The sequence below is a fragment of the Pinus tabuliformis genome, chromosome X (assembly GCF_031772625.1).
Source record: "Pinus tabuliformis cultivar Carrire ecotype Pingquan chromosome X, CPIR1, whole genome shotgun sequence".
Taxonomy (NCBI): Eukaryota; Viridiplantae; Streptophyta; class Pinopsida; order Pinales; family Pinaceae; genus Pinus; species Pinus tabuliformis.
The window spans coordinates 1,665,277,906-1,665,301,974 of NC_142308.1; the positions used below are offsets into that span (position 1 = coordinate 1,665,277,906).

Sequence of the window (24,069 nt, forward strand, 5' to 3'; positions counted from 1 at the left end):
AAGAAGTTGATGTACCAATTTACCAAACGGGACCCATAGTCTGACACTTCATCTCCTAGAGCTAGATTTTTGAATGTTTAGAGTTTTTTATTATTTCTCAATAATAAATAGACATTTGAGTCTCATTGTAACACAGTTCATGGAGCCGCCACATCTCCTCTCAAATAATTTATAAGTTACCATAGTCTGACCTAGTGTTTATTTCCATTATATTTGTAAGCATATTTCAATGTTTGATATTTAATAAAATGAAGTGTTATTTCATCACCATCTTTATCTTTGTAATTTGTTACATTCCCATACAGTCAGCGCTTTGGTTCCCCTTACACGCACCTCACTCTAGAACCCCTACTCCCCTCAGGCAGCACTCACACTCCCGCAGCACTCAAACAGCAACACTCCTCCCAGCGGCACTCAAAGCTCTCGGCATCTCCAGCAGCACTCAGCTCTCCTCAGCGGCAGCGGCACTCAGCACTCAGCGCTCACAACAAGGTTTCTGAACAACTATACTAAGAAAGCGGTTACACCTTCATATATAAAGAAGTGATAAAAAATCAACATCTCAATTTTAAAATACGGATCTTTGGAGAAACCATAAAAAAAAATCGGCATATCCATCTTAAAGTTCGGATCTTTTAACCAACGGATTTTTAAGTAAGACTGTTGTTTTGTCCTTTTGGGATAAACTCTGGTTGATTTTTTTGTGTTGTGTTTTAAATTGGGCACGGTGTGGTGGATTTCAGCTGCGCTGACGCAACGATGGGCGATTTGGCAATCCCGAAATACAAATGCATTACCCACGTTATCTTCGATATGGATGGTTTATTGCTCGGTAACATTTCTCATTCCTTGCTTAAGCTTCGAATAGCAATTAACTCTATTATGGATTAATTCGGCGGGGTTTATGAGCCTAGAACCCTCTCCCTTCAAACATTAAGCTTTTCTAATGCTTTAATCTATTACATAAATGAACAACAGCTGCAATATTCTCAACAGGCTTGAGTAGTAGAGTGTTTCATGGTTTCCACATCTCGCCCTTTTACATTCAAGAGAAACCTTGCCGTTACCGTGAGATTGCATTGTCAATTTAACAAAACTATAATTTAAAAATCGAACAATTGGATTCTGAAAATTTTGTTGCTGTTATCATTTTGATGATATAAGCTTTTAGGTTTTCTAAAATGCCTAGAGTTGCATTCGATATCCCCGACAGGGGATGCTGTCTCTTTGTCAGTGTTCCACTGTGTAACGTTAACATTGAGCCTTTTGTTTAAACTATTAATATACGCACATATGTATAAGTACGGCGACAGCAAGCTCATAAAAAGCTGGCTTTAAAAGAATTTTCAAACTATCAAAAGCACGCCTTAACAAAGTTGCCACAGGACCATGCAACAACTCCATTTTCTCATTTACTACAAGGCACTAGTCACAGTAGTGTTGATCAAACCTCCTCCTTTAGCAAATTTCTCCTCCTTTTTATCTAATTTCTAGATATCTAGGGTTAGAGCTAGGGTACTATGTGAAAAATTGCTAAAAATGATTTTTGTTTGATGTTTTATTGCTCTCAAAGTACGAAATGCATTAATAAAATATATAAATGCAAAATCTAGCATTATTGCATGTTAAACCCTACCTTTTAGGCCTGATGTCATCATGCTTTTGCTGTTTATGCATAGTTTCAGCCATAGAACTCCATTATAAACCCTAAATCATTGGTATGTATTAGAAGGTCTTGTCCCTTTGTTGACTGATCATTGAAAGACCTTTTCCTCTAGCTGTTATATGAACATTGTTTGCCTTATCATGGAAAATTTGCAAAACCCTAACTTATATCAGCCCTCTACTTAGTCTAGGAATAAGTACCTGAATTTTAGCAAGGATTGCATAACCCATCTAGGCTTCGCCAGCAGTATATCCCAATCTTTAGACCTTATTCAATCACCTTGTGCCATTCTCATTGAACATTCTTTAGGTGATCCTTATGGAAGCCTCCCTTGTGGTTGAATACCACGAAATAGTTGGAGAAAGGCTGCCAAGGTGACAGTGATAGCCAATCTTTTGTTTCCTTGAGGTTGGATCTGCCCAGTGAGGCTCTGCACTAGGCCTGTTACATTTTGTAGCAACAATCGACATTGATTACATTCATCATCATTGACCAAACGTCCTCAAGATTCTGCCCAACCAGTTGAGGGTTTGTTGTCAGCATCTATGGGTTGAGTTTGATCACCAAATCTTTCATATGGAGAGGACTTGTCATGTGTGTCATCTACAGTAGATTAAGAATTTGGTACTGAGGAGTGCTTTATCTTTGAATCTCCCATATATTATGAGTTTGATGGAGCTATTTGTCTATAGCGTGATTTTGGAGAGTCCCTTGCTACCTTTCGCTACGACACTTAGAAATGTTTGGTTCTATACATACATGAGGTGACTACTCATAGATGTTAGGCATTATGGGATTTATCAAGACCTTGACCCACCAAGTTGATAAATTCCTTCTTCCAACGCATCTTGGTAACTAGAGGCACTAAGCACTTGTTGGATTCCCTAGCCTTGGTGTTAAAATTAGCAACTAGGGCCACACTCCACATGGGTCATTTTATTTATGATGACTGATATTTTTCTTGGATTCCTCTCTCAGAGAGGTGTAGGATTGATCTAAAGATCATCCGATTCCGACATGTAAAAATGAAAATATGAATTTATTTATATTATGGACAAATTGTCAAGGTCGGCCAGCAAGCAAAACAGGGATTCAAACCCCCAGCTCATCCTCAACGTTGCATATAAAAGGAGGAGACCTCAAGTCATTTCATCATCATCTCATCTTCTCACATCTCTCTCTCCTCACTTGATTGGGTATGCTAATCTGGGCAGCTGTCTCTCACATGTGCGAAGGAAGGAGGACATTTTCTGTTTCAATGTTTGACTGCGTTGACCAGCGTTGACCGAATTTCAGAGGCTGTATTTTGGGCTGTGTTGACTAGCGTTGACCTCCTTTTGACTACGGATTGGGTGAGGTATCTTCTCCTTGGCAGGCCGCAGATCTGGGCACTGAAATCGAGGTGATCTGACCTCTCATTTAACCAGCGTTGACTGCCCTAGATCTGGCTGCAGTTTGACTTTCGTTGACTAGTCTTTGACTGGACTTTTTTGGATTGTTTTGGGTTGATTGAGCTTGTTGTTGGAGGTTGAAGTTGACTGGGTTTGACTGAGTTGTTTAGAGGAAGGATTCTGCCTTGTTTGACCAACGTTGACTTTTCTGGTTAGGGCTTTTCTGCTGCTGTCATAAATTATCAGATTTCTACTTTGTAAATCTCTCTCTCTGCTAAACTATTGAAGAATATAAGAAGAATTGATCAAGGGTTTCGCCACATTGGGGTTTGTCCCTGGATGGTACCACATCTTGTGTCCTTTTGTCTTGGCTTGTTTTCTACTGTTTATGTTTATGTTCTATCTGCATTTTACTATCATGCTGATGTGATTACTAAACTGGATATTGATATTGGGCTAATAAAGAAATTGAAGTAAATTGCTCTTAAGCATAGAACATACCATTGTCACCTAAAATTAACATGGTATCAGAGCTGAGGTGAAGACAAAGCCCAAGAAAGAGTGAAAGAGCATTCACCAAAGTGAGTTGGACAAGGACAAAAGACTCAATGGGTTCCTCATCCCACTTCCTGGTTGAAGACAAGCTCTATGAAAAGTCTGACTGTCATGGATGGAAGATGTCTCTTGATTTGACCTTGGAAGAACAAGAAGTGTTGGATTATGTGAAGAGTAAAATCCCTGAGCCTCCTTCAAATGCATCGGCTGGTGCGAAGACCAAGTACAATAAGGCTGAATTCAAAGCGAAGAAGATTATTAGAGATTCCGTTGACAAGAGTTCAATGGCCTACATCTCTGATTTGAACACCTCCAAGGAGATCTACGACAGGTTGGTCAACATGTTCAAGGTTAGTGATGCAAATCAAATTTTATTTCTCAAAAATAAGTTGAAGGATATTAAGAAGGGCAAGGACGAGGATATTCAATCCTACTTCTTAAGGATCACTGAGATCAAGAATGATCTACTTTCGATTGGAGAGGTCATTCTTGACAGGGAACTTACTATCACTACCCTTGGAGGACTCCCACTCGAGTGTTATATATCTAGAACCACTATTCTCAATAATGATCGAATTCCAGGGTTTGAAGAATTGATGTCGAGATGCATTCAAGAAGAAACAAGAATGGTGAAGCAAGAAATGCCTTCTAATAGAAGCAATCCCATTGCTTTCTCCGCTCATGCCAAAAGGAGAAATAATGCAGGGTCTAAAGGTCATTTCAATGGAAAGCCTAGATCTAAGGGTGGAAGGAAGGGCAAGTGCTTTGTTTGCAATAAGTTTGGCCACTATGCAAGGGAGTGTCCAAATAGAAGGGACACATCACATGATGATGATCACAATCATTCCAGGGGTAACTTCAACAACAACAATCAAAGGAATGGCAGGTTCAATGGCAAAGGAAAAAGGAATGTGGGACATCATGGAAATGGTCAACCCTCCAAGAAAGCAAGGAACTCCAGGTATGAAGAATCAAATGTTGTTAACAATAAGCAAAAGGAATACTATCTTATATCGACCCTCTCCACTACCTCTCCACCGGACACTTTGGGGAATTGGCTAATTGATAGTGGTGCCTCAAGGCACTTCACCGGATACAAGGAAGCTCTCTCTAATCTGATAGAGAAGGAGACAAACTTGGAGATTATCCTTGGAGACGATGCCACCTATCCCATGAAGGGAGTAGGGAATGTTACCCTTCAATTGAATCAAGGTAACACGATTCATTTACAAGAAGTTCTATATGTACCTGATCTCAAGAAGAACTTGGTGTCCATTTCGGCAATGGAAGACAAAGGATACAAGGTGGCATTCATCGATGGAAAGGTACATGTTTGGAAAAGAAATTTTAAAGATGCTTTTACTCTTGGGTTCAGGGTTGACACTTTGTATCAAGTTGGAGGAAGTCCATTGGGAGCCATGTCTTGCGACACATCTCTACAATCTTCATTATAAGGCTTTTCACGATGTGAGACAGATGGTGACAGGCATGTCCGAGTTCAAAGTAGAGCGTGAAGGTGTATGTCTGGGATGTGCCGAAGGAAAACTTACAAGGGGACCATTCCCCTCAAGTAATAGCAAGACCACAGATATATTGCAGTTGATCCACTTCAACATATCTGGTATGATGCCCGTAAACTCTTTGGGAGGATACTTATATTATCTCACCTTTACGGATGATTATTCTCGCAAGACCTGGATCTACTTCTTGAAAAAGAAGGATGAAGTGTTCACCAAGTTCCATCACTTCAAAGCCATGATCGAAAATCAATCCGAGAAGAGAATCAAGATATTGAGGACTGATAATGGGGCTGAGTACGAATCAAATGAATTCCATGATTATTGTAGAGAAGCTAGCATTAAGAGGGATACTACAATACCATACACTCTCATGCAAAATGGTGTGGCTGAAAGGAAGAATCGTACTATTGTAGAAACTGTTCGTGTCATGCTTCATGATCAAGGGCTTCCAAAGTTTCTATGGGCTGAAACTGCGAATATCGCCATATATGTTCAAAATCGATGCCCTCATCAAGCATTGGACTCCAAGACTCCCGAAGAAATGTTCACTGGTAAGAAACCCGATGTCTCTCTTTTTAGAATTTTTGGAAGTCCCGTATATTTTCATGTGCCGAAAGAGAAGAGAAGCAAATTAGGTGCATTAGGGAAGAAAGGAATCTTTGTGGGCTATAGTGAAAATTTTAAGGGTTATAGAATTTATGTGGTTGGTCAAAGGGAAGTTGAGATAAGTCATGATGTCACCTTTGACGAAGATATGGCCCTCAGCAATATCAACGACCTTCCTATCCCAAGGAAGGACAAAGAAGCTGACACCGGAAAACAGGGTGAAAAAGAGGACGAAATGATACCTGATGAACCTATGGATCCTATTGATCCTCCTCCCTAAGAGCCCTCCTCCTCCAAGAGGAGACCCTCATGGCTTAGGGAGACTCTCGAAGATGTTGAGAGACATATTACACCAAGGGGGACTTTCTGTGAGAGTAAGAAGCCGAATAGGTATCAAGGATACTTGATTGTCATGAGCACTATCATTCAAAATGAGCCTTCATCATTTGAAGAAGCCGTGAAGCAACAAGTATGGAAGGATGCTATGAATGAAGAATACGAGTCTATTATGAAGAATGATGTCTGGGATGTGATCCCTAGACCCCAGGACAAATCGGTTGTCACCTCTAAGTGGCTCTACAAAATCAAGCATGGAGTCGATGGAAGTGCAGAAAAGTTCAAGGCTCGCTTTGTTACTCGAGGCTTCTCTCAAAAGGAAGGTGTAGATTACGATGAGATATTTGCACCTGTTGCCCGATAAACCACCATTCGCTTGATCATAGCCCTTGCTGCCTTGCAAGGATGGAACCTACATCAGATGGATGTCAAGATCGCTTTTTTGCATGGTTCGATCAAAGAAGAAGTCTATGTGGAACAACCCGAGGGTTTTGAGGTTCATGACCGAGAATCTCATGTATGCAGGTTGAAGAAAGCTGTCTATGGCTTGAAGCAAGCACCCCGGGCTTGGTATGAGAGGATTGATAGCTATCTATGACTGGGAATCTCATGTATGCAGGTTGAAGAAAGCTCTCTTTGGCTTTAAGCAAGCACCCTAGGCTTGGTATGAGAGGTGTTAGCTCTGCTATGCAGCGCTGACTTTCTAAGGTCAGAAAGAGGTATGGTCTGTTTGGTTGTGTCCGAAGGAGGGGGCTTACATTGGTTACTTTCCCTTTTCCTCACCCCTCTCACCTCTAAACCCTTCCCATTCCCTGAATAAGCCTTCTAAAATCGACAATGTCCCTTTTAGCCCTGCTCTAAGCGCAAAGTCAAAATAACCATAAAACCATACCCATATGCCCTCGTGCGCTCATAAAACCCTCATTGCATCTCCGTCGTTGATCTTCCCCGCTGATCCAACGACTCCCATCGCACTCGATAAAGGTGACCCGCTCTACCACTCTCCATCGTTAGGTCATCTCCGCTGAGCTTTGACGGTCTTCGCTTTCATCGTGCCGACAATTTGATCGAGCGATAGCGCGCGATGAGAGCGATTTTTCTCTCTCATCCACTGCTACGTGTCGATCACTGAGTGGAATCGCTCGACCATGGGCATTTACCGCTTAGCGCCCGAAAGCGGTGCGATGAAAACCTTTACTGCCCGACCAAACCGCCTTGCCTGTTAAATGTCCGTGCAGTTTCGTTGCCTGATGACGTCTGATCCGTCCGTTGAAGATCCAATGGCTCCAACTCACCCTGCTCTCACCTCGGCTGATAGCCTCCGTCGCAACCATCTCCGCCATTTATTTCCCTGATCCGACGGTCATCCTTGTCGCTCACCCAAATCATCCACCTACCCATGCATTCCACGTCCTCTGACCATTCTATTGCCCGAAGAAGGAGATGACCAACTCCGCCATCATCAGTCATAGTTAGACCCCCAACAACCATATTTAACAGTAAGCATGGCTGAAAGGAGAAAAGGACAAGCACGACTCTGTAACTGAATTTACCAGTCATGGACTCCACCGGTACGAGCACTCCAACAACGTAAAAGGATAGCACAACACCTGAACGAAATGGATTCATCCACTGAAGCAAGCAAACACGTTCAGAGACTCCATCAGGCGGTTAAATGCAGTTGGTGGTCAATTATGACCCCTCCATACCTGAACGACCGAGTGCCCTAGTATTGTAAACTCATAAATATCCAAAAGTAAGAGGCAATCAAGGTTGGCATTTGATGTAAGGTTCAACTTCTGGAGACTGTAGACATTTTGTCACTTGTAGCGTCTCATCTTCATTTTTAGCTAATACAAGCTTCTTTTGCTGTTAACTGCTCACTGTCCACTTTCTTCTTGTTCTAAGCTTGTGCCTGATATGTTGTGTTCTTGAGCTCTTGGCGTTTAACACTAGATAACTGTCATCTTATCTCTGTGTTAAAGTATTGATTGCCTCACTGAATAGGTTAATCAGGTTTCTTTCTATCTAATGCAGGAGAGCTGTCATCCTGTCTTTGCATTAATAGATTAGATTTACAGGTTTCTTTACTAGTTGCAGCCGGCCATCACATGGTCTTGTGCATCTGCTGGTGTGGTTAGTATTCCTCATAGTCACCTTATATCAAAACCGTGAGCATTGGTGGTCTAAAGCCTTGTATTCTGAGGGTGTTCATGCATGTCTGGAGTGAAACAGAGTGAAAGTGGTTAACTGGCTTGAACCAAACCATCATTCCTTCCATTAAACCTGCAACAATAGTTGAATTTATATGTTACCAGGCATCTCTGAGTTACAACCTAGGAGAGTTTCTTGGAATCCTAACAGGAGGATTGATAGCTATCTGATGAAGTTGAGATTGACTAGAAGTGAAGTCGACCCGAACCTTTATTTTAAGGTTGAAAATGATAAACCTCTCATACTGGTACTTTATGTGTACGACCTCTTTCTTATAGGTGCAGACTCTCTCATTCACAAATGTAAGAGGGAGTTGGTTTCTGAATTTGCGATGAAGGACCTAGGACTGATGCACTACTTCTTAGGGTTGGAGGTCTCGCAAAAGCCAGGAGAAATTTTCCTATCTCAAGGAAAATATGTTGTGAAGATATTGGAAAGATTTGGGATGGTGGACTGCAAGCTTGTGACTACCCCGATGGAACTTAACTTCAAGAAGTTATGTGGTAGTGCTGCCGGACCTGAATTGGGAAATGCTTCTGAGTATCGTCAACTCATAGGAGCACTGATGTTCTTGGTGAACTCTCGTCTGGACATATGTTTTGCAGTTAACACGTTGAGCCAATATATGGTTGAGCCTCATCATATACATTGGATTTGTGCCAATAATCTTTTGAGATATCTTCGAGGCACAATCACTCATGGACTAAGATACACTGTTGGAGATGTGAAGCTGCATGGTTATTCTGATTCTGATTGGGCTGGCAGTGTGGTGGTTCACAAGAGCACTTTTGGGTGCTGTTTTTCTTTGGGTTCTGCTTTGATATCTTGGATGAGCAGGAAGCAGAAATCGGTTGCCTTGAGCACTATTGAGGCCGAATACATAGCTGCTAGTATGGCCTCCTGTGAAGCTATCTGGTTGAGGAAGCTCTTTAGTGAGCTGTTTGGACATGTGTTGGATAACATCATGATCCTCTGCGACAACCAGAGTGGGATCCGATTATCAGAGAATCTCGTGTTTCATGATTGCTCCAAGCATATAGATATCAAGTACCACTTTATTCGAGATATGGTACAACGAGGAGCAATAAGGCTCCATCACATTGGGACTAATGAGCAGGTCCCCAATATTCTGACAAAGCCCCTGGGAAGGTCAAGTTCTTGGCCTTTCGAGAACAACTCAGAGTCGTGGAGAGATCCTCTCTTGAGGGTCTTGTATGATATGGACATTGAGCTTTGGGAGCTCCGGGGGGCTTGGGGTACTTCTTGGAGCGATGAGCAACCATAGGGTGAGTGGTTCAGCCTTCCCCTAGTGGTTTGCTGTGTATAGGGTGAGTGGTTCAACCTTCCCCTAGTGGTTTGTTGTGTACAGGGTGAGTGGTTCAGCCTTCCCGTGTGATACCCCGTGGCGACATGTAGGCAAGATGAGTGGTTCATCCTTCTCCTGCTGAGACATCCTACCCATGTAGTCTGGGACTCAGGGGAAGTACCTCTCATCTAGCCAATGAGTAGGGAAATGAGGATGGGACCATAGTACTACCAATGGATGCATCGTGTACTATCGTACTCCCTATGCTAGCATGACCAGTATTGATGTGGGATCAATTGGAATTGACTTCGAGTTAGTAAGAGTGGTATGACACACTCTCTTTTCATTGGAACCGACTTTGGGTTAGTAAGAGTGGTATGAGACACTCTCTTTTATTTGGCACTGACTTCGGGTCAGTAGAGAATGGTATGATCCATTCTCGATCACTTCTTCTTCTTCATAGTTCAGTAGAGCAGAGCCAAGCAGTGCAGAGCAATGCATTGATGGCAGAGATAGTACTGACTGATAGATGGATTAGCAGATGGAGTTCTCCCTAGTTGAGAGGGAGTGTTAAAATTGGCAACTAGGGTCAAACTCCACATGGGTCATCTTATTTATGACAGCTGATATTTTTCTTGGATTCCTCTCTCCGAGAGGTGTAGGATTGATCTAAAGATCATCCGATTCCGACATGTAAAAATGAAGATATGAATTTATTTATATTATGGACAAATTGTCAAGGTCGGCCAGCAAGCAAAACAGGCATTCAAACCCCTAGCTCATCCTCAACGTTGCATATAAAAGGAGGAGACCTCAAGTCATTTTATTATCATCTCATCTTCTCACATCTCTCTTGCCTCACTTGATTGGGTACACTAATTTGGGCAGCTGTCTCTCACACGTGCGAAGGAAGGAGGACGTTCTCTGTTTGACTGTTTGACTGCGTTGACCTCCTTTTGACTGCGGATTGGGTGAGGTATCTTCTCCTTGGCAGGCCGCAGATCTGGGCACTGAAATCGAGGTGATCTGACCTCTCATTTGACCAGCATTGACTGCCCTAGATCTGGCCGCAGTTTGACTTTCGTTGACCAATCTTTGACTGGACTTTTTCGGACTGTTTTGGGCTGATTGAGCTTGCTGTTGGAGGCCGAAGTTGACTGGGTTTGACTGAGCTGTTTAGAGGAAGGATTCTACCCTGTTTGACCAGCGTTGACTTTTCTGGTTAGGGCTTTTCTGCTGCTGTCATAAATTATCAGATTTGTAATTTGTACTATCTCTCTCTCTGCTGAACTATTGAAGAATATAAGAAGAATTGATCAAGGGTTTCCCCACATTGGGGTTTGTCCCTGGCTGGTGCCACATTTTGTGTCCTCGTCTTGGCTTGTCTTCCACTATTTATGTTTATGTTCTATCTGCAGTTTACTATCATGTTGATGTGATTGCTAAACTGGATATTGATATTGGGCTAATAAAGAAATTGAAGTAAATTGCTCTTAAGCATAAAACATACCGTTGTTACCTAAAATTAACAACATACATGATATGAAGTCTATGGGACAACACATATCCTCTCATTTGATTGCCATACCACAAAGATGTACCTGCTTTCAACACAAAGTTTCCTTCTAGCCCAAATTATGCAACTGGATGCCCATCACTAGATTTTTGTCTTTGGCCTCAAATGTATCAGGGCTTCCACTAAATTCTTTTGGGTTCCTCCTAGGATTACCCAACTATGCCTTGTCAATCTGGTGCACTTGCTAGAGGTACTTTTGTAGTGATTGATGGGGATGGAGATGGCACTGCACCCTCCTATATCTACCTCTATATTTATTGCTGAGTAATCTCCTTCTAATTTTTACCCTCATGGGTCATCCTGTCTTACCATATTGTCTTTGCTTAAATATTAGCTTTCCGGAGTAGCCTTGGCATTCCCACATTATGTTTCTGACTCGTTGTATTTTCTAATCCCATTGAGCCATGTTTTGGTTATCTGTGGACGTTGATCAAATTATCTTATCTTGGTTTCGTACAAGTGGATTAAGACTAAGAGTATAATGCATGTTAAATTAATAATAGATTTTCTTTTGATTGGATACATAATGGAGGAGTTTTCAAAGCATCTAGGACCAGAACCATATCAAAATAGATACTCGAGTTTGCATGTGGCTGCTGTTGGAAGGTCCATAACATAAATATAAAGGGCAGTTTTAGTTAGCTTCTGATTTTAATTATTTTATCAGTTTAAATTTTAAAATGCACATTTTGTTGGTAGTATGAGCAGCCATGAAGAAATTACTTACACACAGAAAATCACATGAGAACAAATATACTCCAAAAATCACATGAGAACAAATATACTCCAAAAATCATATTGTATTAATTACCATAATAATACATCACACCTTCACGTACATGAATACAATACATAAGGCCTTGCAATATGGAATTGAGGTGCCCATAACAATTTTCCAATATGGCTAATTGGTTCAATCATCTCCATAACAGTCGCCACAATATCTCCATGAATATCTCCACAAATCTCTTAACTGATTCTTGGTGATCTCCATTCCTAACTTCTTTCATCGTCCTTATGTTTGGTCACACATAGACTTCTAGAATAAGTCTACTTTCATTATTAATAATTTGGTTATATCATAAGTATGAATTATTCCTTCACATTTGACCATTTGAAGGAGATGTTTCTTCAAAATTCTAATTAATGGCATATTTTATTGTTTATCTTGTATGGATTATAACTAAAAAATCATGATATGTTGTCTGGTTACAGATACAGAAAAGTTTTATACTGTTGTCCAGGAGCGCATTCTTGAGGGATATGGGAAACACTTTGATTGGTCTCTGAAGTCCAAAATGATTGGCTTGAAAGCATCAGAAGCAGCACAAGTATTTGTAAAGGAGACCGGGCTTGAAGGAATTTTAACACCTGAGGAGTTTCTCAGACAAAGAGAAGACATGCTGCGGGACATGTTTCCAGAAAGTGGGCTTATGCCAGGTATGCTTAATCTTTTTGCTATTAAAATACATGAAATGAAATCAATATCTATTTTCTTAGTTGGTCTTCAGAGGTGAGTAGAGTCAAAGTTGATATCAAAGGCTGATCCCTATGAGGAACAATAGCATACATTGGCTTAGAGAGTAAGCCTATCAATGTTCCTACCAATGTTTTTCTCCCTTGCAATATAGGGCATCTTGCTGTCGCAGTCACTTTTACTGCTTGTGCTGTTTGATCTGAAGTGTTACTACTGTTTCTTTTATTCTCCCACTCAGAAACAGATTCTTTATTTGAAAGTGACATGCTTTTCAACACATTTTGGATGTTATGTTCTGAATGTATGCTTTTGTGGTGCAGGAGCAGAGCGTTTAGTACGACATCTACATGAACATGGAGTACCTATGGCTGTGGGAACAAGGTATAAGATAGGTGTTACTGTTTCTAAGTGGTCAATATATTTTTAACTACTTTTGCACTCATGCGGACAATAATTATTTCACGTCGTAATCCTGTCCATAACTTTGATGGTAAGAGTAGAGATTCTATTTTTTCTATTTGATCAGTGTGTTAAATGAAGTTGAACTAGTGTGAAGTACTAACAGGGTTTGTCTGATGACTTTACAAGTTTACAGCTCTCATAGGCGACATTATGAGCTGAAGACAACTAAACACAAAGATCTATTCTCATTGATGCATCATGTAGTTGTAGGCGATGATCCAGAAATCAAACAGGGAAAACCGTCCCCTGACATCTTTCTTGTGGCAGCAAAAAAATTTGAGGTATTGGTTTTTTACCACGACATGAAACATTTGAATTTGTTATATTTTTTGTTTCATTTTTCTTGTTATGTTGTTTTCAGAGATGGAATTATTATTGTGAGTTCATTTTTCTATGAAAGTTTCTTATGTTTAATTCAGGAACCCGTTCCCCAAGTTGAAAAAGTATTGATTCTGGAAGATGCTCCAACGGGTGTAGCTGCAGCTAGAAATGCTGGCATGTAAGTGTTTTTTCTTGGTAAATATGACCACAGAGTATGTTTTAGATTTTGACAGAACTTGAGTGGTGTTATACCAGTTTAAATGAGTAATGTCTTTATTTATTATGAAATGGCATAAACCCTCCAAAGTAATTGTTGGACACCTAATCCGCCAAGGGTTATGGTGTGGAATGTGAACAGTGATTGGAGTCCAAGAGACCTCTTGGAATATGATAACCAAGGGTCAGAAAATAATGTATTAATATGTACATCTTGTTAATAGATTACATCTCACAATTATCTAAATTTGTCTACTATTTTGTGTGAGTTTAACATGGTATGAGAGTAGGTGTATTCTTGCCTTGCTCAAGTTTGAGCCACTAGTTTTGTGGCCTCGCCTAACCACCTTCATTGCTCAAAAGTCATAATTGCATGTCGGTCAATTTGTGCTCTGCTCCCAAACCGCCCTTTTAGTGCTATTCGTTTCATGTCAGTCTTTCAATTTTCTATTGGTTCTCATGGCCTCTCTGCTATTCTGACTTGCCTATCTGCATACCTAACCACGTCTCAGTGAAATTCGCTCATGTTACCTATTTTTGTTGAGCAAACGACCACCTCTATAATTCGCGCATTCTCTGCAAGGAGTTTTGTCAAAACTGTCAACTTGAGCTAGGCTTTGTAACGGTTGAAACGTTCTCATACCCGCACCAAAACCAGTGACTGCAAAAAGAGGATACACCTCTGGTTTCAGCTGTCGCATCATTTGTTTTTGTTTGTCGACCAACCTGTGTACTCTACCACCCACACCCATTTAAGAACCTCAAGAACCACTCACTGTTTGAATGGCAAAAGGTGGTTTCGTGGCACCGAGGTGTATAAGCTAATTGTGAAGCAGGTCAATATCTTTTCTTTTTCCTCTGAGCTTTTTGGCTGGTCCGGTCTGCATGTGGGAACGACCTAGATTTTGAGTCCACTAGCTGGCAGCCTTGTTTGTACCTGACTTGCAATTTTCAGAGGAATTTGTCATCTTTCTGCAAGATTGGAGCACCGGAGGACCGTCCATTTCGAAGTTCGAAGAGAACCACGGGGATTCAACTTTTTTTATGAAGAATTTAAGCACAATTTTCTTAATTGACTGTGAATTTGCAAAGATATTTTCGTTATATTCTAGTATATTCAGTCTCTAAGTATATACTCTTAGCTTGTGCAATTCTGGAACATAAGGGAAGACATAGGAACAAAAAAAAGCAAAACAAAGCAATTTCTTGGGCAAGCAGAAGTTAGTAGCAATGACAACAATAGAGCTGGGAAGGCAACATTGCGGGTCTTCTACTGGATTTCTCCTTTCTTTGATACCTCATAACTGTAGAGCAGGTGGATGTGAGCAACGTGTATGAGATTTGTTGAGCGACGTATCTCCTTTTCAAAGTGGTGCAACGTATGAGAGAGTAGCGTGGCCAGCTTTGGTGAAGAGTGTGTGAACTTTCCAGACTATAGACATAGTAAGAAGATATAAATTTGCAAGTTTATGTCCTCTTTCTAGGTCTATGAAAGCCATGCCTGCCTTCATGGTATGAGCAACCTGAGGGGCATAGTCTATCATATCCTTTCTATCCATAATTTACTCAAAATTATATTCCAACTTATAATATCCACTATCAAGTTTCAAAATTCTTCCATGTTTGTTCAAAGCTCCCTTCGTCATGTATATCACGGTATATCATGGTTTGTTCAAATAGTCTCCCTAAGAAAAATTTCATACCCAAATGCCTCATGTATGACTAAATGTAAGCTTCAAATTAAGACATGCTTGAGTAAATTTACGGTTGCATTAGCTATTCTATAACATGCATGCATATATTTTTGAATGGAAAATAAATTCATAAATTTTCATTTTAAGGAAAATTGATGTAAACAATATATATATTTATTGCTTCATATGAATCAAATTATTAATTATATTAAAAAATAAAGTATTATAATAAGCAAAGTTAAAAACTATTAATTTCCATTTCATATGGAAAAAAATTTGACAAAATGATTTATACCCAATAAATATTAATATAAATAAAATATTAATATCTCAACAATTACATAAAGGAAAATGTTAATTTACAGAAAATTTAAAAATATTAATAATTTAACTTCAACCACCACATTTTACAACTGTAATTTATCTTTGCGAAAAGAGAACCTACTTACATTAATAACTAAAATTGTGCCAAAGTAATTAAACTAATGAATATAGCCTCTACTCTAAACACCCTCTTACTCTAACCACTCTTCCCAACAAAGAAAATATTGCTACCTTATTTGCGTTATTCCAGTTCTCATATAAATGGGTTACAATCATATGTTGAAGGAAATATGACTTAGTTCCTATATATGGCTATTTTATATCCAATAATATTTTATATTATTTTGTATTCATAAAATATGATCACCACATAGGTGAAGAAATACAAAATCCAGATTTTCATTGATATTTAAATATAATTCAAAATCAGATATACTTCTAAAGTTCTATCAATCACTTATATATATATATACTTTAAATTATCATAATTTTAATTAAATAAATAAATAGTGGAATGTAAAATATGAAATTCTTAATTTAAAATCCCATGACCCTTAGCATGGATTATTTAAAAATTAAAATGCCTGGTCAAGAAAATTTTAAGAAATCAGAGAACAAAGAGAGAGAATTTATGTTGATTTTAACAACTGTATAATCTAGTAATAGAATAAATGATGCTGGCATCTCTTTAATGGGAAAGGAGGTGAAAAACGAATTCAAAATTTTTAAATCTGTAAACCCCAGATCATGAATCAATTATGTGAGAAAAGTGAGAAAGAATTCCAGAAGTATCGAGCACATTCAAAAACCAGCTTCGAAATATAGAATGACAGCAAAAGATAATGGCAATAATTAAAATTATCAGTTGAATATATCGAAAAAATTATGACCTATTAGAAGTTTGGAATCAAGCCACTTCTAAAGTATGATTAATAATGCAAAATTTAAAATGTTAACCCGGTAGTGTTCTAGTAACTCGTGTGATTACTCATGAACATAACTCGAGTTCGAGTAGCCGCGAGGTGAAGATGAGGGATGGATAGGAAGATATTTTTGGGTACTGTGTAAAGTATGAGTGTAAATGGGAGGTTGCATGATTGTTTTATTTTTATTTTTCTTTATCGAATTTCTCTCTCATGCATAATCTATATTGTCTTTTAGTATAATGAATTGTATTATATTATTTTTATGTATGCATGCATGAATACCAGGCAGGTTCTTTTTTCGTACAATGAAATTTGTTCAAGAAGTCATGTACAAAAGTTTATTGAAGTTCTACTATCGCTAGCCAGTCTTAAGCTTTGGACAATGCAAAACTGCTTGAATATTTAAATTTTTTTAATCATGTGTAAGATTTATTTTTAATAGAATTATTTTAATTATTTATTTAAATTAATAATAAAAAATTAAGATTATGCATCCATGCATACAATTGTTTGCAAATAAAGATTTTATAAGGTTTATAATAATTTAAATAAAAAGAAACCAACCTAGTTGCCACTTCGCTGCTGCTGCTGTGCGCGCGCGCGCTTGAGCCTGCCATCGAACCCTGCCGTCGAACCCGCCTGCTACTGCTCGATCGATCAGCCTCATGGATCCTCCGGATCCGCCTGGTGGGGATCCAGAACTGCAACAAGCTTTCTCCAAACTGATTAAATCTCTACCACAGCAAAGACCAAGGCCAACTGCAACCAAGTTTGTGAAGAAACTAGATGTTTTACAGGAAGTACATTTGCCTCCGACTATCCCTCGCATGGCAGCCATCTCCTTAGCAGAGAAAGGCTTAATCGGGCAATTTACAGGACTATGGCCCTCGCCCAAAACAGTGCAAAGGTGGGTTGAACGAAACTGGGCAGACAAGACCCAAGGGAAAATATCCATCAGATTCTGTGGCAGAGGATATTTTACCTTTCATTTTGAAACTAAGGAAGACAAGGACCTAATCTTCAGGAACGGGCCTTACTTCATGGATTCCAGGGGTCTCTATCTCAACAAATGGACCCCGGATTTCGATCCAGAGCTAGACATACCAAGCGCAGTTCCAGTCTGGGTCAGGCTGCCCCATCTCCCTCTTCACTGCTGGGGCGATGATTCGGTCAAAGCAATAGGAAACGCGGTCGGAAAATACATAGATCGCAGCGAACCCAAGGACAACATGCAGGCCTGTGCGCGGATTTGTGTTGAAGTTGATCTGGGGCGTGGACTACCGGAAGCAATCAAACTGAAAGTAGACGAGTGGTGCCATATTCAGCAGCTGGACTACGAACAGATACCCTTCAAATGCAAGGTATGTCACGAATATGGACATTTTGCAAATAGATGCCCTAAAATCATAAATGTAGGATCAGAAGAGCAAGAAGGGCAATGGGAATCTGTTAAAAGAAAAAAATCATCTCCACCACTGAAACCTTCGGAATCTGAAGCCCCTGGGCCTTCCCTCCAGCAACCCATCCAACCTCATTCATCCCTCCAGCACCCTTCTTCGTCCTCTCAGCAGCCCCCTCCTCATCACCCCTCCTCACCCCCCCGACCTTCAGATCCTTCCATTCCTCCTTCTTCTAATCCCTTTGCGGCCCTCTCTGAGGAAGAAACTGAGCAGGATCCTTCCCCATCTGATCCTCATCTTCATCCCTCTCCCCCTCATATCTCTCAGCCCTCCCCTGACACCCCCTCCGCTAGGATCACCAGAAGCTCATCAAAGGATCATGGAGCGCCCAGCGATATACCCAAAAAACACGGACCTGGCAGAAAATCGGCTAAACAGCAGAGAGAAGAAAGTGCACAGAAGGATATTGCCATGGGATCTCAGACTCCTATAGAATCCTTCATTCTTGGACATTCGGATAAAGAAAACAATAACAAAGGCAAAGAGAGGCGAGCACCTCTCCATGCTACAGGTAAATCATGATGAAAATGCTATCCTGGAACAGTAGGGGATTAGGGCACCCCTCCAAGATAGCAGCCCTTAAGGAATTAATCCAAAGTGAAAAACCTGAAATCATCCTTATTCAAGAGACAAAGCAAGATCAATCCGAAATCAACAGAATCATCAATCAGCAAAAGCATTACAGTGGTTGTGCCAGTGAAGCAAGAGGAGCCTCGGGTGGCATCCTAACAATGTGGGACAACAGCAAATGGAGCTGCAACTTTGCCAAAATACATCAGAACTGGATCAGTGTTAATCTAGAAAGCAAGGAAAATGGAACGACTGTAAAAATATACAATATCTATTCACCGAATCAATACAGGGAAAAAGAAGTGTGCTGGAACACTTTGGAAACAAATATAGAAGAAGACCAAGACAACAATCTCATTCTTGCAGGGGATTTAAATCTGGTTTTGCATGCCAATGAGAAAAGAGGGGGAAACTTCAGCCCAGACCCATTCAGAAACCGACTTGAGCATATTATGCAGGAGCAAGATTTGGTTGATATAAAGCCCAAGAACCGCAGGTACACCTGGAGCAATAGGCGTCTAGGAGCAGGCAATATCATGGAGAGGCTTGACCGGTTCCTCATTAATATCGCATATCTGTCCTCCTTCGTTACCGGCCAGTCAAACATCCTCAACATCTCCGCCTCGGATCATTATCCAATAACGCTCACCTTGCACAGTCATTGCCAGCTTGGACCTCTCCCTTTCAGATATTGTTCCCTCTGGAATCGAATCCCTGCAGCTAGAGACGCGGTGTGGCAGGCCTGGACCCAGCATGTGGAAGGCTCCCCGACATATATCTGGGAAACAAAATTGAAGCAAACTAAACAGGCTCTTAAAACCTGGGCAAAGACTAATTACCAGGAGCCCGAGTTGATTAAAAAGGACATCAAGAAAAATCTTGAGGAAGTGCAGCAAAATATTGAAGTTGTTGGACTCTCCCAGCAAGCCAAAGAAAATGAGATAAGACTGTATTCCCAGCTGAGACAAACAATAAGGGACGAAGAGACCAAATGGAGGTTAAAGTCAAGACAGTTATGGCTGCACGAGGGAGATAAAAATACATCTTATTTCCATAAGCAGGCTACAGTTAGAAAGACCAGGAACACTGTGAGTACAATTAGAGATAGTGAAGGGAACAACTACGACACCCAGGACTCCATAAAAGAAGCAGCCACCATTCACTTTAAAAATCTCCTGACAGAGGACAAAAGTGAGGAGGACTACTCAAGCTTACTTCAATACATGACTAAAGAAGTCACCCAAGAAACGAACAGCAGGCTCACGCAAGAAGTAGAAGAAGAAGAAGTTCAAAAAGCAATCTGGAGTCTTCACCCAGACAAAGCTCCAGGACCTGATGGGTTTCCAATTAGTTTTTACAGGGAGTACTGGCAGCTGATCAAAAAAGATCTCCTAAAGATGATATGCTGGGTTCTTCGGAAAGGCAAACTGGGGGGATACACCAACTCAACCCATCTAGCCTTAATTCCAAAAGAAAACAGGCCCTCTACCTTCTCAAGATTTCGACCCATATCCTTATGCAATTCAGCATACAAAATAATTACAAAAATTCTGTCAACAAGGCTCAAGCCTCATCTCTCCTCTTTGATCTCAGAAAACCAAGGAGGCTTTCTGCCCAATAGACACATCTCTGATTCCATCCTTCTCGTGCAAGAGGCCATACATTCAAGCATAAGCCGAAAGGAGAAAGGATTTGTCCTAAAGCTAGATCTTGCCAATGCCTTCGATAGGGTTAGACACTCCTTTCTGTTTGCAGTGCTTCATAAAATGGGATTTAACTCCTCCTTCATTAATATGATCAAAGCCTGCATTTCGAATCCTTGGATCTCCCCTCTGATCAATGGTAGACCTTGTGCTGCTTTCCAATCCTCTAGAGGCCTTAGACAAGGCTGCCCCCTGTCCCCTTACTTATTTATCCTCATGGCTGAGTCTCTTAGCAAAGCCTTGGATTACAACCGAAGAATTGGTCTAATCACTGGCATCAAATTTGAGCAAGGTACAAAGAACATCAATCACTCCCAATTTGCAGATGATACCCTCTTGATGGGAGGAGCGTCCATCACTATTGCAAGGCGCTTCAAAAAGATCCTAGATCAATTCATGGATTATTCAGGAGGGAAAGTTAATCAGGTAAAAAGTTGCATCTATGGATGGAACGCAACAAATCACACCATCCACAGCATTGCAAATACTCTAGGAGTCTCATACAAGCTAAACTGGAGCCACTTCACATACCTAGGGATGCCGGTGAGTATGGGACCTCTGAAGGCCGATACATGGAATGAAATCCTTGACAAAATAAAGAGAAAAATCCAACAATGGGGTTCTATGTGGCTGAACCCAGCAGGACGCCTTGTACTTCTAAAATCTGGTCTGGCCTCTCTGCCCATTTATCGCTTCTCTTTGTACCAAGCTCCAATGGCCTTCCATCAAAAAATGGAAAGAGCTCTTAGACACTTTCTCTGGCAAGGAGGGAAAACGGAGAAAAAAAAGTTCAATTTGGTTAGCTGGAAGAATGTCATTCAGCCTCATGAGAAAGGAGGGCTTGGAATAAGATCTCCAAAACTGCTGAACTTAGCCCTTGGAGCTAAAATAATTTGGAGACTGATTTCAGGGGCCTCAGCATGGTGGAAGACGGTCCTAGAGGCCAAGTATCTGAACAGCACAAGGCATCAACTCTTGGACACCAACATCCCCAATAGAGACAGCACAAAAATCTGGAAACTCTGCAAGAAAGTCATACCTTTTATGTCCCAAAACATATCAAAGGTCCCAGGAGGGGGGAGCAGCATTAATTTTTCCACTGACAGAATATTAGGACAGCACCCTATGGGATCAAACATAGAGGCAACTCCTGCCATAAGTTGGCTTAATGACAGAGGTATATGGTGCTTAGCTCAAATAACGCATTGGGGAAATCATTCTCAAGCTTGGGTAGGTTGGAAACTGCCGGACTACCCTAGAGAGCTAGAAACAAGCGTTGTAGCTTTAAAGAACCTTCTGCACAGTAAAGCTCCGACCCAAAGAGGTAAGCAAGATGGGTATCGCTGGGACCCCACGGGAACTCAATACACAGCCAAGGCAGGGTATCAACATCTTTGCGACAGCGCCTTTCCACAGGCCATATGGAGTCAATGGAAATTGGTTTGGAGAGCTGAAGCCCCCCTAAAGTAAAATTCTTCTTCTGGCTTCTCCTGAAAGGGAAGATTCTAACAGCAGAAAACTTAAAAAAAAGGGGCATTATGGGCCCGTCCAGGTGCCCAAACTGCTGTCAAGCAGAAGAAACAATACAACACCTGTTCATAGATTGCCAGGTAGCAGATGATTGCTGGAGACAGATGGCCTCAATCGGGGAAGTCACATGGGAACCAAAGGCAACCATTGCAGAAACTGTCTACAATTGGAGGAAAAATTGTCCATGGAAAGAAAAGAAGAGCAAATTAACGCAAAGGATATGGAATACTATACCTTTAACCCTTGTTTGGCGCATCTGGCTGGCAAGAAACAGAAAGGTATTTCAAGACAAAGGATGCAATACTAGAGTCATGTGTCACAAAGCTAAGAATTTAGCGGTGGAAGCAATTATAGTCCACACTCAAGGCAAGATCGAGACCACCAATTACAGCGTTGAAGAAAGAAATTTGATCAACTATGCACAAGGAAACAAAATCAGCTTCCAGGCACCAAGGCAAGGAAATCTACAATCGAAGGAGACAAGCAGTGTTTGGAAACTGAGGCTCAAGGAAGAGGAATTCACACTCTGGCTGAGCAACTGCAATAGGTTCTACATGTTCTTTGACGACGCCTCAAAATCAAATCCTGGCCTAGCAGGTGCAGGGGGTCTTATATGCAATGCCAATGGCGAGACCATTCTTCATTTCGAATGGGGGCTGGGAGAACTATCCAATAACAAGGCAGAGGGATTGACTTTGTTCCAAGGACTCACCCAACTGATCAAGTTAGGAATTAAGAAGGTGGTAGTCTTCGGCGATTCAGCAATCATCATCAGACTCATGGTGCAAAGGCAGAGCACGCCAAACACCCTACTGCAGCAAATCAACTGTAGGAACCAGATCCTTCACGACTTGCTGGAGGAGGTCCGATACGTGGACTAAATAAAGATGCTGACAAGTACGCCAACAAGGCTTGTGAACGTTTCAAAGGCAACCTTAGCTGTAATAACATCTCATCCTTCCAACCGTTACCATGAGAACTACGCAGCTAGTCAACGTTAGGGGAAACGTAATCAACAGAATCCATGACTGCAGGCAAATCAACAGCGCAGGGGACAGTACAGGTAAGGTAGAAAGGACTTGTATCAGAATCCAGATTAGGAAATCTACTCAGAGCATGGGAATCAGGCATCACGCAGAAGGAAATCGTCCTAACCACCAGAGCATAGATCCTGGCCAAGATATGCGTTGGAAGGTGCGGTGGAACATTGGGAAGCGCAGACCTTCCTCCCATCACAGCATACCGAAAAAGTCTTTATATGCCCCTGGTGTCCAGACTCATCTTCCCACAGGAGAAAGTTATATTCACAGTTTCAAGAGCGGAATAGCTGCTGCACCTCTCCAAGCTGTTCGCGGTCGTCTCTTCAAGCTCGAGGTCATATCCTCAAGTGGTATCTGCATTTTCAAGAGCGGTGCTGCCACTGCGCGAACGGAGGCCCTCACCAGAAGTAAGAAAAGTCCTCAGAGGCACCGAGATAAGAAGCTGATTAGCGCCTACAATTATTTTCCAGACCCAATGGAGCGTCCAGAGCAGTGCTTTCATTGCAGGGATTTACAAGCAGAATTCGAAGAGGTGCGTGCACAACAGCAAGCCCTGGAGGATCAAGTGCGCAGTCTGGAAGCTAGGCTTGAAGAACAATGTAGAATTCTCCATGAGAAATACAGGGCTGAGATGAATCTCTTCTTGCATAGAGTTCACTCCCTGCATGAACAGTTTAGCAGTTTGAATAACAGATGCAGCCATGCTGAAGAAAAGATATCCATCCTCAAGTTTATGATGGATAAAAAATTCAAAGATGCAACATCCTCTTCTAGTGCAAAGCAGAACGAACCAGACCTGGACCCAGAAGGGTCTACTGCAAGGAAGATAAGTCATATAGACATAGATTAGTCATGGTTTGTAAATGTAAATTTTGGGGCTTTCAGTTTGTAAGAATCTACAGTAGTATAAGCAGTCTTAGGGGCAGGAAAACAACAGTAAGAATCAAGGAAAGTAACTTTTTTGTAATTCCTTGGATTCAGAATGCTCAGGAAGCATCTTATGTATGGCAAAATGCCCACTTTTTTTCAGATTAATATATAGCAACCGACCTTTGTCTCAAAAAAATAATTTAAATAAATAATCTTTTTCTTGATTATCATAAGCAAAATAATTGGAAAAATTAATTTAATATTTTTCTCAAAAATTTTACTTAGAGGTCACACAAAGTTGAAACC

General features: G+C 40.9%; 1 protein-coding gene across 2 annotated transcripts in view; it reads left to right on the plus strand.

Moving 5' to 3' along the window:
* The first annotated feature begins 292 nt into the window (after positions 1 to 292).
* LOC149146394 ((DL)-glycerol-3-phosphatase 2-like) overlaps positions 293 to 24,069 on the plus strand; it is a 37,411-nt gene continuing 13,634 nt past the window's right edge. The window contains exons 1-6 of one of the 2 annotated variants that reach the window (XM_089448993.1): positions 293 to 492; positions 744 to 832; positions 12,386 to 12,610; positions 12,968 to 13,028; positions 13,243 to 13,390; positions 13,529 to 13,608. In XM_089448993.1, the coding sequence (XP_089305119.1) occupies positions 760 to 832; positions 12,386 to 12,610; positions 12,968 to 13,028; positions 13,243 to 13,390; positions 13,529 to 13,608 (587 nt within the window). In that variant the 5' untranslated portion in view covers positions 293 to 492; positions 744 to 759. The other variant, XM_089448994.1, reaches the window with a different exon arrangement.